Source organism: Macaca nemestrina, chromosome 20, assembly GCF_043159975.1.
Source record: "Macaca nemestrina isolate mMacNem1 chromosome 20, mMacNem.hap1, whole genome shotgun sequence".
NCBI lineage: Eukaryota > Metazoa > Chordata > Mammalia > Primates > Cercopithecidae > Macaca > Macaca nemestrina.
The window spans coordinates 64,201,482-64,216,128 of record NC_092144.1 but is presented as its reverse complement, the minus strand read 5'-3'; the positions used below and the strand labels follow the sequence as shown (position 1 = coordinate 64,216,128).

At 55.5% G+C, this 14,647-nt stretch overlaps 1 protein-coding gene across 2 annotated transcripts; it reads left to right on the top strand.

The window, feature by feature from the left end:
- The first annotated feature begins 5 nt into the window (after positions 1 to 5).
- LOC105497321 (transmembrane channel like 4) lies at positions 6 to 14,545 on the top strand. 2 transcript variants are annotated; one of them, XM_071087786.1, is made up of 15 exons: positions 6 to 94; positions 981 to 1,194; positions 3,978 to 4,123; positions 4,808 to 5,040; positions 5,198 to 5,319; positions 9,178 to 9,325; positions 10,124 to 10,291; positions 10,845 to 11,008; positions 11,569 to 11,695; positions 11,957 to 12,054; positions 12,432 to 12,615; positions 13,420 to 13,550; positions 13,647 to 13,802; positions 14,108 to 14,186; positions 14,279 to 14,545. In XM_071087786.1, exons 2-15 carry the CDS (start codon positions 1,172 to 1,174, stop codon positions 14,345 to 14,347), a joined length of 1,848 nt encoding a protein of 615 aa, XP_070943887.1. In that variant the 5' UTR covers positions 6 to 94; positions 981 to 1,171; the 3' UTR covers positions 14,348 to 14,545. The 2 variants fall into 2 exon arrangements, with proteins under 2 accessions (XP_070943887.1, XP_070943886.1); XM_071087785.1 differs by lacking the exon at positions 6 to 94 and adding an exon at positions 104 to 253.
- The last annotated feature ends 102 nt before the right edge of the window (positions 14,546 to 14,647 follow it).

Here is a 14,647-nt window from a genome sequence, read left to right as displayed (position 1 = left end):
GAGGGACTTCAGTTCCCAGGACACCTTTCGCATCAGCGGCCCTGAGAAACTACAGGAAGTGTACCTTACTCCCTCCGGGCCACCTACTGGCCAGGTACACACCTGCCCCGGGCCCCTCCCTTACCTGGGGCAGTGTTTGCCTGGTGGCTACTAGAAACAGCCCAGCCTGGGGCCATGGAAGAAAACCCAACCTTGGAATCAGAAGCCTGGGGCTCCTCCAGGGGGTGGCTGGCCCCCCGGGAGGCCAGAGGAGGTAGGGATGCCAGGAGAAGCTCAGATCCATCCGACCTTCAGGCTAGGTGGGAGTCCTGCTGGAGGAAAGGGGAGGCCTGGCCTGCTGAGTCTGAGGGCTGAAGAGAAGGTTCCACTTCCTGATATTATGGGGGACAAAGGAACTGAAGGCTGAAACTCCGGGGTCTGAGGAGGAGAAGCCTAGAGAACCAGGCTAGTCTGGAAGGAGGGGATGGCTAAGGGCTGGGAGTTTGGGTGTCTTGGGAATAGGAGAGGCTGGGTTCCCACACTTCTGAGCTAGAAGGAAAAGAAAGTTGAGGACTGGACTCCTCTGCCCTGGAGTAGGAGGGGTCCGCGCCTGGGGATGGAGTTGAGGACTGTGGGCCCCTGGGTCCAGGGAAAGTAGAGACTGGCACCCCGACTCCTGGGCCTGAGGGAGGAGGGGCTGGGGACCTGGTTTCCTGGTCCGAGGGAGGAGGAGCTGGGTACCTGGACTCCCGGGTCTGAGGGAGGAGGGGCCAGGGACCTGGACTCCCGGGTCTGAGGGAGGAGGGGCCGGGGGCCTGGACTCCCGGGTCTGAGGGAGGAGGGGCCGGGGGCCTGGACTCCCGGGTCTGAGGGAGGAGGGGCCGGGGGCCTGGACTCCTGGGTCTGAGGGAGGAGGGGACTGAGGCCTGGTTTCCTGGTCTGAGGGAGGAGGAATTTGGGCCCAGACTCCCGGGTCTTCCCAGCCCCCTGCCCCTCCCCAGGCCCATCGCTGTCCTCTGTGCTGAACGAGCTGCCCAGTGCTGCCACCCTTCGGTACCGAGGCCCTGGGGTGCTGCCTTGGGGGGTGCCGGAGGAGGAGGAGGAGGCTGGAGGAAGGAGCAGAAAGGCCTTCACCGAAGTCACCCAGGCGGAGCTGCAGGACCCTCACCCTTCCCGGGAACTGCCCTGGCCCATGCAGGCCAGACGGGCACACAGGTGAGGCCCCACCTCCGGCTGGGACCCGCACAGCCTGGACCGGGCCCTTCTCCCATACCTTGGACGCGGTCTCCTCCCTCTGTCCTCTGCCGCTCCTGGCTGCTGGGGCCTCTCTCTGCCTCGCTCAGAGCTGCCTCTCTTGGTTTCTTTTTTCCCGTCTTTGTCTCTCCTTCGGACTCCAGGTGAGTGCTGCCTTTCCGTGGCTCCGGGATCTCTTCCCTGTCTCTGGGATTCGCCATCTCCCTGGTCTCCTCCAATCCTGTCTCTGCCTCTCAGTTTTTCTCTGTGTGTGTCCAAAATCTGTTAATATTTCTCTGCTTTACGTCTTCCTTCATCTTTGCCTCCTCTTCAAAGCCTCCCTCTCTTTAACTTCTTTCTTTTCCCATTCTCACGGTATAATTCGCAGGGCCTGGTGAACAATGAAAATGCAGGTGCCCTCCTTCAAAAATGATTGTGGGCCCGGCGCAGTGGCTCACACCTGTAATCCCAGCACTTTAGGAGGCCGAGGCGAGTGGATCACCTGAGGTCAGGAGTTCGAGACCAGCCTGGCCAACATGGCGAAACCCCAACTCTACTAAAAATACAAAAATTAGCTGGGTGTGGTGGCATGTGCCTGTAATCCCAGCTACTCGGTAGGCTGAGGCAGGAGAATTGCTTGAACCACAGAGATACAGGTTGCAGTGAGCCAATATCGTGCCATTGCACTCCAGCCTGGGTGATAGAGTGGGACTCCATCTCAAATATAAATATATATATAGTATATATATGGAAAAAACAATAAAAAACAACAATATATCGCCACTCCCCTACTGATCAGTGGCGGGATCGTGCCTGTGAATATAGCCACTATACTCCAGCCTGAGCAACATATCGAGACCCCATCTGTATCTTTTAAAAGTAATAATCAGGCCGGGCGCGGTGGCTCAAGCCTGTAATCCCAGCACTTTGGGAGGCCGAGACGGACGGATCACAAGGTCAGGAGTCGAGACCATCCTGGCTAACACGGTGAAACCCCGTCTCTACTAAAAAATACAAAAAAGTTAGCCGGGCGCGGTGGCGGGCGCCTGTAGTCCCGGCTACTCGGGAGGCTGAGGCAGGAGAATGGTGTGAACCTGGGAGGCGGAACTTGCAGTGAGCCGAGATCGCGCCACTGCACTCCAGCCTGGGTGACGGAGCAAGACTCGTCTCAAAAAAAAAAAAGAAAAAAAAAAGTAATAAAGTAACAATATGACAAAAAAAATACAAATTAAAAGAACAGCTATCTATATAACATTATCTTGTATGAGGTATTGTAAGTAATCTAGAGGTGATTGAAAGTGCATTGGAGCGCTGGGTGTAGTGGCCCACACCTGTAGCCCCAGCACTTTGGGAGACTGAGGCAGGAGAATTGCTGGAGCCCAGAAATTTGAGGCTGCATTGAGCTACGACTGCACCACTGCACTCCAGCCTGGACAACAAAACGAGACGCTGTCTCTGAAAAATCAGATAAAAAATAAAATAAAATTTAAAAAACCACAGAAGAGTATGTGTAGCCTGTATGCAAATACTATGCCATTTTATATACAGAATTTGGATATTACAGATTTCGGTATCCTTGGGGAGTCCTTCAACCAACCCCCATGGATACTGAGGGACGACTGTATTTATAAAGTGAGAGCCCAGATAAACTCCAGCTAGGGCAAGCGACAGCATGACAGCACCCTGTGCGTCCCTCCCCTGACACCCCCTTTCTCCTCACGAGGAGATGGTAACCTTCTCCCCCAACCTTTTTTTTTTTTTTTTTTTTTTTTGAGATGGAGTCTCGCTCTGTTGCCCAGGCTGGAGTGCAGTGGCCGGATCTCAGCTCACTGCAAGCTCCGCCTCCCAGGTTCACGCCATTCTCCTGCCTCAGCCTCCCGAGCAGCTGGGACTACAGGCGCCCGCCACCTCGCCTGGCTAGTTTTTTTTTGTTGTATTTTTTTTTAGTAGAGACGGGGTTTCACTGGGTTAGCCAGGATGGTCTCGATCTCCTGACCTCGTGATCCGCCCGCATCGGCCTCCCAAAGTGCTGGGATTACAGGCTTGAGCCACCGCGCCCAGCCGCCCTTTTTTTTTTTCTTTTGAGACAGAGTCTCGCTGTGATGCCCAGGCTGGAGTGCAGTGGTGTGATCTCAGCTCACTGCAGCCTCCGACACCTGGGCTCAAGCGATTCTCCCACTCCAGCCTCCCGCTTTTCTGTGTAGCTTTGCCAGCTCTGTGCTCTGCAACTTTGTACAAATAGAATCATGCAGGCTTCAGTCTTCTCTGCTGTTTTCTTCTGCCTGGCATTAGGTTTCCTTCTTTCTTTCTTTTTTCTGAGAAGGAATCTCATTCTGTCACCCAGGCTGGAGTGCAATGGTGCCATCTCAGCTCACTGCAACCTCTGTCTCCCAGGTTCAAGCGATTCTCCTGCCTCAGCCTCCCCAGGAGCTGGGATTACAGGCGCCCACCACCAGGCCCAGTTAATTTTTTTTTTTTTTTTTTTTTTTTGTATTTTTAGTAGAGGCAGGATTTCACCATGTTGGTCAGGCTCGTCTCGAACCCCTGACCTCAGATGATCCACCCACCTTGGCCTCCCAAAGTGCTGGGATTACAGGCATGAGCCACCGCACTCAACTGGTTTCTTTTTTATTGCCACAGAGTATTCTATCTTATGTATAGGCCACAATTTACTTCTCCGTTCTACTTTTGGGTTGTTTCTACATTCGGATGGTTCCCAGTCTGGGGCTGCAAAACCCCTCATTTTCTGCCTCTTTCCCTCCCAGGCAAAGAAATGCCAGGGACCAGGTGATCTATGGCTCTGGAACTAGGACGGACCAATGGGCGCGGCTACTTCGGAGGTCCAAGGAGAAAACAAAGGAAGGCTTGCAAAGCCTGCAGCCCTGGTCATGGACACTGAAGAGGATCGGGGGTGCGGTGGGGTTCGGATGATGTGCTGGGGGCAGGGCCTGGACTCCTGGGTCTGAGGGAGGAGGGGCTGGGGACAGACTTCTGGGTCTGAGGGGGGAGGGGCTTGGGCCTGGATTTTGGGGTCTGAGGGAGGAGGGGCTGGGGTCTGGATCTGAGGGAGGAGGGGCTGGGATCTGGATCTGAGGGAGAAGGGACTGGGATCTGGGTCTGAAGGAGGAGGGGCTCGGGGCCTGGACTCTTGGGTCTGAGAAAGGCACGGCTGGGCCGGGCGCGGCGGCTCACGCCTGTAATCCCAACAGTTTGGGAGGCTGAGGTGGGTGGATCACCGGAGATCAGGAGTTCGAGGCCAGCCTGACCAATATGGTGAAACCCCGTCTCTACTAAAAATACGAAAACTAACTGAGCATGGTGGCGCATGCCTGTAATCCCAGCTACTCGGGAGCTGAGATCGGTGAATTGCTTGAACCCGGGAGGCGAAGGTTGCAGTGAGCCGAGATCACGCCACTGCACTCCGGCCTGGGCGGCAGAGAGAGACTCCGTCTCAAAAATAATAATAACAATAACAATAATAATAATAAAAATAGAAAGAAAGCAAGGCACGGCTGGGCCCCCAGTGCCGGGATGGGAGGAGCTGGTCCTGCTCCCGGGAAGGAACCTGAGCCTCTCTCTCTGCTGCCCCCTGCAGGCCAGTTTGGCGCCGGCACCGAGTCCTACTTCTCCCTGCTGCGCTTCCTGCTCCTGCTCAACGTGCTGGCCTCTGTGCTTATGGCCTGCATGACGCTGCTGCCCACCTGGCTGGGAGGCGCTCCCCCAGGCCCTCCCGGATCCAACACCTCCTCGCCCTGCGGCTCCTATAACCCCCACCCCCAGGGCCTGGTCACCTTTGCCACCCAGCTCTTCAACTTGCTCTCAGGAGAAGTAGGTGCCTGGGGCCCTGGGAGTTTCCCCCGCCCACCTGTGAGCCCAGTGCCTTCAATGACACGAACCTCAAACCCTGACCCCAGACCCTGACTGTGCAGCTCCAGGAGCCCCGCCTCCTCCCACAGTGGCCCCCGCGCCGCCTTCCCCCCCACAGGGTTACCTGGAATGGTCCCCTCTCTTCTATGGCTTCTACCCGCCCCGCCCACGCCTGGCGGTCACCTACCTGTGCTGGGCCTTTGCCGTCGGCCTCATCTGCCTCTTGCTCATCCTGCATCGGTCAGTGGCACCTGCACCCCTGACCCCGTGACGGGACGGGTTGGGGTAGGAAAGCAAGTGGTGGTGGCAGAAACTCCCTCCCCAAGAATCCTCAGTCTTGCAGTGTAACCCTTTCTTCTGTGTGAGTTCAAATCAAGGTTTTGTGCCGGGTGCGGTGTCTCACGCCTGTAATCCCAGCACTTTGGGAGACCGAGGCCGTCGGATCACGAGGTCAGGAGATCGAGACCATCCTGGCTAACATGGTGAAACCCTGTCTCTAATAAAAATACAAAAAATTAGCCGGGTGTGGTGGCGGGCGCCTGTAGTCCCAGCTACTCCGGAGGCTGAGCCAGGAGAATGGTTTGAACCCAGGAGGCAGAGCTTGCAGTGAGCTGAGATCAGGCCACTGCACTCCAGCCTGGGCGACAGAGCAAAACTCTGTCTCGAAAAAAAAATAAAATAAAATAAAATAAAATAAAGGTTTTGGGATTTTTTTTTTCATTTGTTTTTGTTTGTTTTTGAGACAGAGTCTTACTCTGTCGCCCAGGCTGGAGTGCACGATCTTGGCTCACTGCAACCTACACCTCCCGGGTTCAAGCGATTCTACTGCCTTGACCTCCCAAGTAGCTGGGTTTACAGGCTCCCGCCACCACGCCCAGCTAATTTTTTGTATTTTTAGTAGAGACAGGGTTTTGCCATGTTGGTCAGGCTGGTCTCAAACTCCTGACTTCAGGTGATACACCTGCCTCGGCCTCCCAAAGTGCTGGGATTACAGGTCTGAGCCACCATGCCCACCTTGTTTTATTTTTTGAGACAGGGTCTCACTCTGTCACCTGGGTAGAGTGCAGTGGTGCAATCATAGCTCACCTGAAGTCTGGGCCTCTGGAACTCAACTGATCCTCCCACCTCAGCCTCTGGAGCAGCTAGGACCACAGGGACGCACCATCATGCCCTGCTAAATTTTTTTTTTTAAATGTTATAGAGGCAGGGTCTTGCTATGTTGCCCAGGCTGTGCTCAAACTCCTGGGCTCAAGAGATCTGCTCATCTCAGCCTCCCAAGGTGCTGGAATTACAGGCATGAGCCAATGTGCCTGGCCAAAAGTCAACTTTTTTTTTTTTTTTTTTTTTTTGAGATGGAGTCTCACTCTGTTATCCAGGCTGGAGTGCAGTGGTGTGATCTCAGCTCACTGCAACCTCTGCCTCTCGGGTTAAGCCATTTTCCTGCCTCAACCCCCTAAATAGCTGAGATTGCAGGCATGCAACACCATACCTGGCTAATTTTGTATTTTTAGTAAAGATGGGGTTTCACCATGTTGGTCAGGCTGGTCTCGAACTCCTGACTTCAAGTGATCCACCCACCTCGGCCTCCCAAAGTGCTGGGATTAGAGGCGTGAACCACCGCGCCCAGTCAATTTTACTCTTTTTTTTTTTTGAGAAGGAGTTTCGCTCTTGTTGCCCAGGCTGGAGTGCAATGGTGCGATCTCCAGCTCACCACAACCTCTGCCTCCTGGGTTCAAGCAATTCTCCTGCCTCAGCCTCCCAAGCAGCCGGGATTACAGGCCTGTGCCACCACACCCGGCTAATTTTGTATTTTTAGTAGAGACGGGGGTTTCTCCATGTTGGTCAGGGGGGTCTCGAACTCCCAACCTCAGGTGATCCGCCCACCTCGGCCTCCAAAAGTGCTGGGATTACAGGCGTGAGCCACCGCGCCTGGCTCAATTTTACTCTTTAAAATATATATATATTGCAGTGTAGTGTCTCCTTAGCCCAGGCACTGTACTAGGACATGGAGAACCATTTGGGAGTCCCCAAACATGTGTACAGCTTACCGTTTAGTAGGGGAGATACACTGTGGGACAGACTGTTAAATAAGCAGGCTGGGCCCGGTGACTCACACCTGTAATGTCAGCACTTTGGGAGGACGAGGCATGTGGATCACCTGAGGTTGAGAGTTTGAGACCGCCTGACAAATATGGTGAAACCCCATCTCTACTAAAAATACAAAATTAGCCAGGCATGGTGGTGCATGCCTGTAATTCCAGCTACTCAGGAGACTGAGGCAGAAAAATTGCTTGAACTCAGGAGGTGGAGGTTGCAGTGAGCTGCGATCGGGCCATTGCACTCCAGCCTGGGCAACAAGAGCAAACTCCGTCTCAAAAATAATAATAGTAATAAAATAAACAAGCAAATCAATTATTTGAGTTTGGGAGCAATACTATACAGAAAACGAATGGGATGTGAGGATAGAGAGCAAGAATCAGCAAACTTTTTCTGTGAAGGGCCAGGAAGTAAATATTTTCGTTTTTGAAGGCCTTGCAGTCTGGGACTCAACCAAACTCTGCCACTGTAGTGCAAAAGCAGCCACACACAATACATAAATGAGTGGGTGTGACTGTGTTCCAATAAAACTTTATTTACAAAAACAGTGGTTGGCCCAGATTTGGCCCATGGCGTCTTGTTTGCCAACCCCTGTGATACAGAATAATAGGTAGGGACCCTCATTAGATGGAGTGGTAAAAGCCTTTCTATCTGGAGTAAAGGACCTGCAGATAAAGAGAAAGAAGAGAAGGAGCCAGGCAGGCGAACGGCCAAGCCACCAGCATTCCAGGCAGAGGGAGCTGCAAGTGCGAAGGCCATGCGGTAGGAAAGAGGTTTGAGGTGTTCTGAGAAATAAAAGGCCTGTATGAGAAAAAGCGGCAGGGCCAGTTGCGGTGGCTCATGCCTGTAATTTCAGCTTTTTGAAAGGCTGAGGCGGGCGGATCACTTGAGGTCAGGAGTTTGAGACCAGCCAGGCCAACATGGTGAAACCCCATCTCTATTAAAAATATGAAAAGTAGCTGAGCATGGTGGCATATGCCTGTGGTCACAGCTACTTGGGAAGCTGAGGCAGGAGAATCAGTTGAACCTGGGAGGCAGAAGTTGCAGTGAGCCAAGATCGCACCACTGCACTCCAGCCTGGGCAACAGAGCAAGACCCTGTCAAAAAAAAAAAAAAAAAAAAAGACAGGATTTAAGCTCTGAGAAGTATGGAAGGGTCAGATCAGGTAGGCCCTGGCAGGTTATGCTAGGAAGAAGTCTCAGTTTTGTTTTGTTTTGTTTTTTTTGAGAGGGAGTCTCGCTCTGTTGCCCAGGCTGGAGTGCAGTGGCCGGATCTCAGCTCACTGCAAGCTCCGCCTCCCGGGTTTACGCCATTCTCCGGCCTCAGCCTCCCGAGTAGCTGGGCCTACAGGCGCCCGCCACCTCGCCCGGCTAATTTTTTAAAAAATTTTTAGTAGAGAGGGAGTTTCACCGTGTTAGCCAGGATGGTCTCAGCCTCCCAAAGTGCTGGGATTACAGGCGTGAGCCATGGCGCCTGGCGTGCCCCCTTCTCTTGAGTCTTTACCTGCCATCTTCTCTGGGTCTCTGTCTTCTTCTCGGGTCTTCCCGCCCAGCCCCCTTCTCTGGGTGCCTGTACTTCTTATGGGTCTTTGACCCCCATCTTTTGTAGATTTAGTTTCTCCTTTCTCACTGTCTTTGTCTCCCTTTCTTCGAATCTCCCTCTGGGGCCTCTGTCCCTCCTCCACATCTCTGTCTTCCTCAGGGCCTCTGTCCCTTTCACTCTGGGTTTCTGCCCCCTTCGCTCCGGGGCTCTGTCCCTGTCTCCTAGGTTTCTGCCTCTCTCTGTGGGGTGCCTGTGCCCCAGGTCTGTCTCTGAATCTCCCTTGGACTTTGCCTTCAATGATTGTAGGTGTCTCCGCCTCTTTGACCCTTTCCCCATCTGGTGGCAGCTCCCCTAGTACCCAAGGCCTTAGGGTTCGTCTTCCCCGTTGGTCCCAATATGAAGGATGCCCCCATAACCCCCGTTCCTGGCTGTCCTTTCACATCCTGTCTCTCCTCTCAGCTCGGTGTCCGGGCTGAAGCAGACACTGCTGGCGGAGTCCGGGGATCTGACCAGCTACAGCCACCGGGTGTTCTCAGCCTGGAACTTCGGTCTCTGCGGGGACGTCCACGTGCGGCTGCGCCAGCGCATCATCTTGTACGAATTACAGGTGCGATTGGGGGCGGGTTATGCAACGGGGTAGGGACCAGACAGGACTGGGCTGAGATAACGCACAGGGCCTAACCCGGTGATGGGGCCTCCGGAGAGACGCTAGGCAGCTCCTTCTCCAAGAAAGGCAGGTCCTGGGGAATGAGAGGGTTGAGAGGAGGCCGCGATAAGGCTGCCCGAGATCCAAGGGTGTAGGAAAAAGATGCACTAAGGCTGGGATCGGTGGCTCATGCTTGTAACCCCAGCACTTTGGGAGACCGAGGCAGGTGGATCGCTTGAGTCTAGGAGTTCGACACCAGCCTGGGCAACATAGGGAGGCTCCCTCTCTACCAAAAAAAGTAAGCACAAGAAGCGGGCGGGGCTTTAAGGCAATTTGGTTCAAAGTTAAGTGATGGGAGCGGCCAGCGGAGCGTCTTGATATAGATGAACTGGAACTTCAGGCCAGGCATAAAGCGCAGGGCCGCCTGGGGGCGGAGCCTCTGATGGGCGGGGCTGACCAGGGGCGGGTCTTGGGGGTGTTGGGCGGAGCTTCGGGGGCGGGGCCCGGGGTGCTGAGATTGGTCGCGCAGGGATGGGGGCTTGGGTTGCTGGATCCGGCCGCGGAGGGGCAGGGCTGTAAAGGGCCACTGGTTTCTTAGAGCGCCCCGGAGCGGGTGGAACCGGGACTGCAGAGGTTGTTAGCTGGTGGGGAGAAGGCTGCATCAGTTCACGTTGAGGAGGATCTCTGGAGAGCCTGGGGGAACCCAGAGGCCAGCGCCTTGGGAAATGGAGTCCAAGCGGGCATCTCTCGTGCCTTCAGGTGGAGCTGGAGGAGACAGTGGTGCGGCGCCAGGCTGCTGTGCGGACTCTGGGCCAGGAAGCCAGGGTTTGGTTGGTGCGGGTGCTGCTCAACCTGCTGGTGATCGCACTCCTTGGGGGAGCCTTCTATGGCATCTACTGGGCTACAGAGAGGACCGTGGCGCTGCAGGTGCGGAGGGTCTTGGAAGAGGAAGCCGGGGGTCCTGGAACCTACATTTCCAACGATGGAGGGAGGGAATGGAAGTTTGGGATGCCAGAGATCTTACAGAGGAAGTATGGGAGAGGGTATGTTTGGACCCTGGACTTCGGGGTTTTAAAGGAAGAAGAGAGACTGGGCGCGGTAGCTCACGCCTGTAATCCCAGCACTTTGGGAGGCTGAGGCGGGGGGATCACGAGGTCAGGAGTTCGAGACCAGCCTGACCAACATGGCGAAAATCCGTCTCTACTAAAAATACAAAAATTAGACGGGCGTGGTGGTGCACGCCTGTAATCCCAGCTACTCAGGAGGCTGAGGCAGAAGAATCACTTGAACCCGGGAGGCAGAGGTTGCAGTGAGCCAAGATTGCACCACTGCACTCCAGCCTGGGTGACAGAGCCAGACTCTGTCTCAAAACAAACAAAGAAACAAAACAAAAACAACAAAGAAGAGGTCTGGGGGAGGACCTTAAGCTTAGCTCCTCCAGGACCCCAAGCCTCTACTCATGGTCCACTCCCTCTCCCAGGAGACGTCCCTTGTTCAGCAGTTGCCACTGCTGAAGCTTGGGGTGAATTACCTTCCGTCCATCTTCATCGCTGTGGTCAACTTTGTGCTGCCGCCCGTGTTCAAGCTCATTGCTCCACTGGAAGGCTACACTAGAAGTCTCCAGATCGTTTTTATCCTGCTCAGGTTCCAGCCTCATGGGGATGGCTGGGAATGATGGAGGGTCGGGGCGGTCAGAGGGGTGTTGGCGCTGACAGGTAAGACACGGAAATCCTGCTGATATCGGATCCAGGGATTCAAATCCTGACTCCGCTGGCCAGGCGTGGTGGCTCACACCTGTAATCCCAGCACTTTGAGAGGCCGAGGCTGAGGTCAGGAGTTCAACACCAGCCTGACAAACACGGTGAAACCCTGTCTCTAGTAAAAATACAAAAGTTAGCCCGGCGATAGTGGCTTCTGTAGTCCCAGCTACTCGGGAGGCTGAGGCAGGAGAATCGCTTGAGCCTGGGAGGTAGAGGGTGCAGTGAGCTGAGATCGCGCCACTGCACTCCAGTCTGTACGACAAGTGAGACCCTGTCTCAAAAAGAAAAGAAAAGAAAAGAAAGAAAGAAAGATCCTGACTCTGTCGCTGGGCCTCTGCTTCTTCATCTGTGAGATGGGTTGAATGTGAGCGCGTTCCACTGAGAAGGGGACTGCCACGTGGTGGGTACCGGATCAGGGCCCATTCTCTGCCTTCCCCCCGCCAGGACCGTGTTTCTTCGCCTGGCCTCCCTGGTGGTCCTGCTCTTCTCTCTCTGGAAACAGATCACTTGTGGGGGCGACTCCGAGGCTAAGGACTGCAAAACCTGTGGCTACAATTACAAAGAACTTCCGGTGAGAACGGCATGGGATCTGCCTGGGACTCCTAGGTCCCTGAAGGAAAGATGGAGCTAGGTGGGTCCAGACTTGGTTTGGGCGGAGAGGGGAGCTCGGGATGCTGGAACACTCTCCCATGGGTACGAATGTTTGAAAAACGAGGACCCCCAGAGAAAGTATTGACAGGGTCTCATAGGCTTGCGATGTGGAGACTCGGACGCGTGGGCCTCCAGGTGCTCGGGTCCTGAGGTCTTTCTGACCTATTTCTTCCTTCTTCAGTGCTGGGAGACTGTCCTGGGCCAGGAAATGTACAAACTTCTGCTCTTTGATCTGCTGACTGCCTTGGCAGTCGCGCTGCTCATCCAGTTTCCTAGAAAGTGAGAGCCCCGCCCCTCGCTGTGGCCCCACCCCCCCTAGGACCAGGCCCTGCCCCATCGCGCTGTTCTTTTCACCGCGCACCTTTTTACTGTTCCCGCCTCTGCCGGCTCCCTTTGCTTGCCCTAGGTCCGCAGATCTCCCCCACTCCCCGCCCTTGTTTTAGTGGGTTACTTCCCTGTGGCCCCGCCCCTACCGCCGCGACACCTGGGCTCCGTCTAGTTCTCTGGACACACCCCCTCCACGTGGAGTCTTGAAAGTCCCGCCCCTCCTCAGATACGCTTGCTTCCTATTGGCGGGCAGGGCGGTGGAGGCGGGGAAACTCCAAGTAGCCGCGCCCCTGACTCGGGCCCGGCCCCGCCCCCGCCCCGTCCTTCAGGCTCCTCTGTGGCCTCTGTCCTGGGGCGCTGGGTCGTCTGGCGGGGACCCAGGAGTTCCAGGTGCCCGACGAGGTGCTGGGGCTCATCTACGCGCAGACGGTGGTCTGGGTGGGGAGTTTTTTCTGCCCTTTGCTGCCCCTGCTTAACACGGTCAAGTTCCTGCTGCTTTTCTACCTGAAGAAGGTAAGGGGTAGGGGGGGACTCTTGGGTCTGAGGCAGGAGGTATTGGGGCCCGCACTCCTGGGTCCTGGGCAAGGAAGATCACGGGGTCCTGGATTACTAGGTCTTAAGAGAGGAGGGGGTTGGAGGACAGACTCCTGGATCTGAGAGAAGGAGGAGTCTAGGGCATTCTGACTTCTATGTCTGAGGATCCGGGGACTTAGACTCTGGGGTCCTAGATGAGGAAGGGGCTCAGACTCCTGGTTCGGGAAAAAGGAGAGGCGGGTAGGCCGGGCGCGGCGGCTCACGCCTGTAATCCCAGTACTTTGGGAGACTCAGGCGGGTTGATCACCTGAGGTCAGGAGTTTGAGACCAGCCTGGCTAACATGGCAAAACCCCGTCTCTACTAAAAATACAAAAAAAATTTAGCCGGGCTTGGTGGCGAGCGCCTGTAATCCCAGCTACTTGGAAGGCTGAGGCAGGGGAATTGCTTGAACCAGGGAGGTGAAGGTCGCAGTGAGCCTAGATCGCGCCACTACACTCCGGCCTGGGCGACAGAGCGAGACTCCGTCTCAAAAACAGAAAACAAACAACAGCGAAACAAATTAGCCGGGAGTGGTGGTGCACACCTGTAATCCCAGCTACTTGGGAGGCTGAGACACGAGAATAGCTTGAACCCAGGAGGGGAGGCTGCAGTGAGCGCCACTGCACTCTCGCCTGGGCCACAGAGCGAGACTGTCTCAAAAAAAAAAAAAAAAAAAAAAAAAAAAAAAGAGGCACAGACTCTTGTGTTTCAGATCCCCTTTCTCCGTGCCTTACCCCCACCAGCTTACCCTCTTCTCCACCTGCTCTCCGGCTGCCCGCACCTTCCGGGCCTCCACGGCGAATTTCTTTTTCCCCTTGGTTCTTCTCCTGGGTCTGGCCATCTCCAGCGTTCCCCTGCTTTACAGCATCTTCCTGTAAGTGCGAGAGGTTCCCGCCTCTCTCCCTCCCTCTCCCCCCATTCAGTGTTCAGACTCCTGGCTCTACTTGAACCCAGCCTGTCTTGACTTCAGGATCCCGCCTTCTAAGCCGTGTGGTCCATTCCGGGGGCAGTCGTCCATCTGGGCCCAGATCCCTGAGTCTATTTCCAGCCTCCCTGAGACCACCCAGAACTTCCTCTTCTTCCTGGGGACCCAGGCTTTTGCTGCGCCCCTTCTGCTGATCTCCAGGTGAGGTGGGCCACACTTCTGGGTCTGGGTTTGAATGCGTGTGATCTGGGGGCCACCACCTGCGTCCAAGAGAGGAAAGGCTTGGGGGTGGGAGCAGGCAATGTACTGAGTCTGAGGGAGGAGGCCTAGGCTCCTGGACTGCTGGGTCCGAAGGAGGAGGTGGGCGGGACTTAGGACTCCTGGATCTGAACGCGGAGGTGCTGGGAGACTGAACTCCTTGAGCCTGGACGAGGAGGGACTTAGGGGTCCACATCCCTGACTTCGAAGAGCGTGTCAGGAGTGGCTTCCGTTCCTGTCTCCTCCAGCATCCTGATGGCGTACACTGTGGCTCGGGCTAACTCCTACGGACGCCTCATCTCTGAGCTCAAACGTCAGAGAGAGACGGTGAGCCAGGCGGGTCCCTGAGAGGGCCCCCGGGGAACACGGAAAGGGGCTGGGGAAGAGGGCTGTCACACCTCCACCTCTCTTTGCCGCAGGAGGCGCAGAATAAAGTCTTCCTGGCACGGCGCGCTGTGGCGCTGACCTCCACCGAACCGGCTCTTTGACCCCCGCAGCTCACGCCCCACTTTCAGACCCCAGGCCCATTGTAAGCCTAGGTCACAACATCTGTAAACTAGGAGAACTGGAGAAGACTCCACGCCCTTCCAGCTTTGGTATCTGGAGATTTCCAGGGCCCCTCGCCGCCACGTCCCTGACTCTCGGGTGATCTTTCTTGTATCAATAAATACAGCCGAGGTTGCTGAGCGCGCTTTGAAATCTGCGTCCTGAAGGTGGGGGCAGGGCTACCGCAGGGCAGGAGCCAATCAAATGTATGGGCATGTTTGTCGGTGCGGAGCGCACTTCCG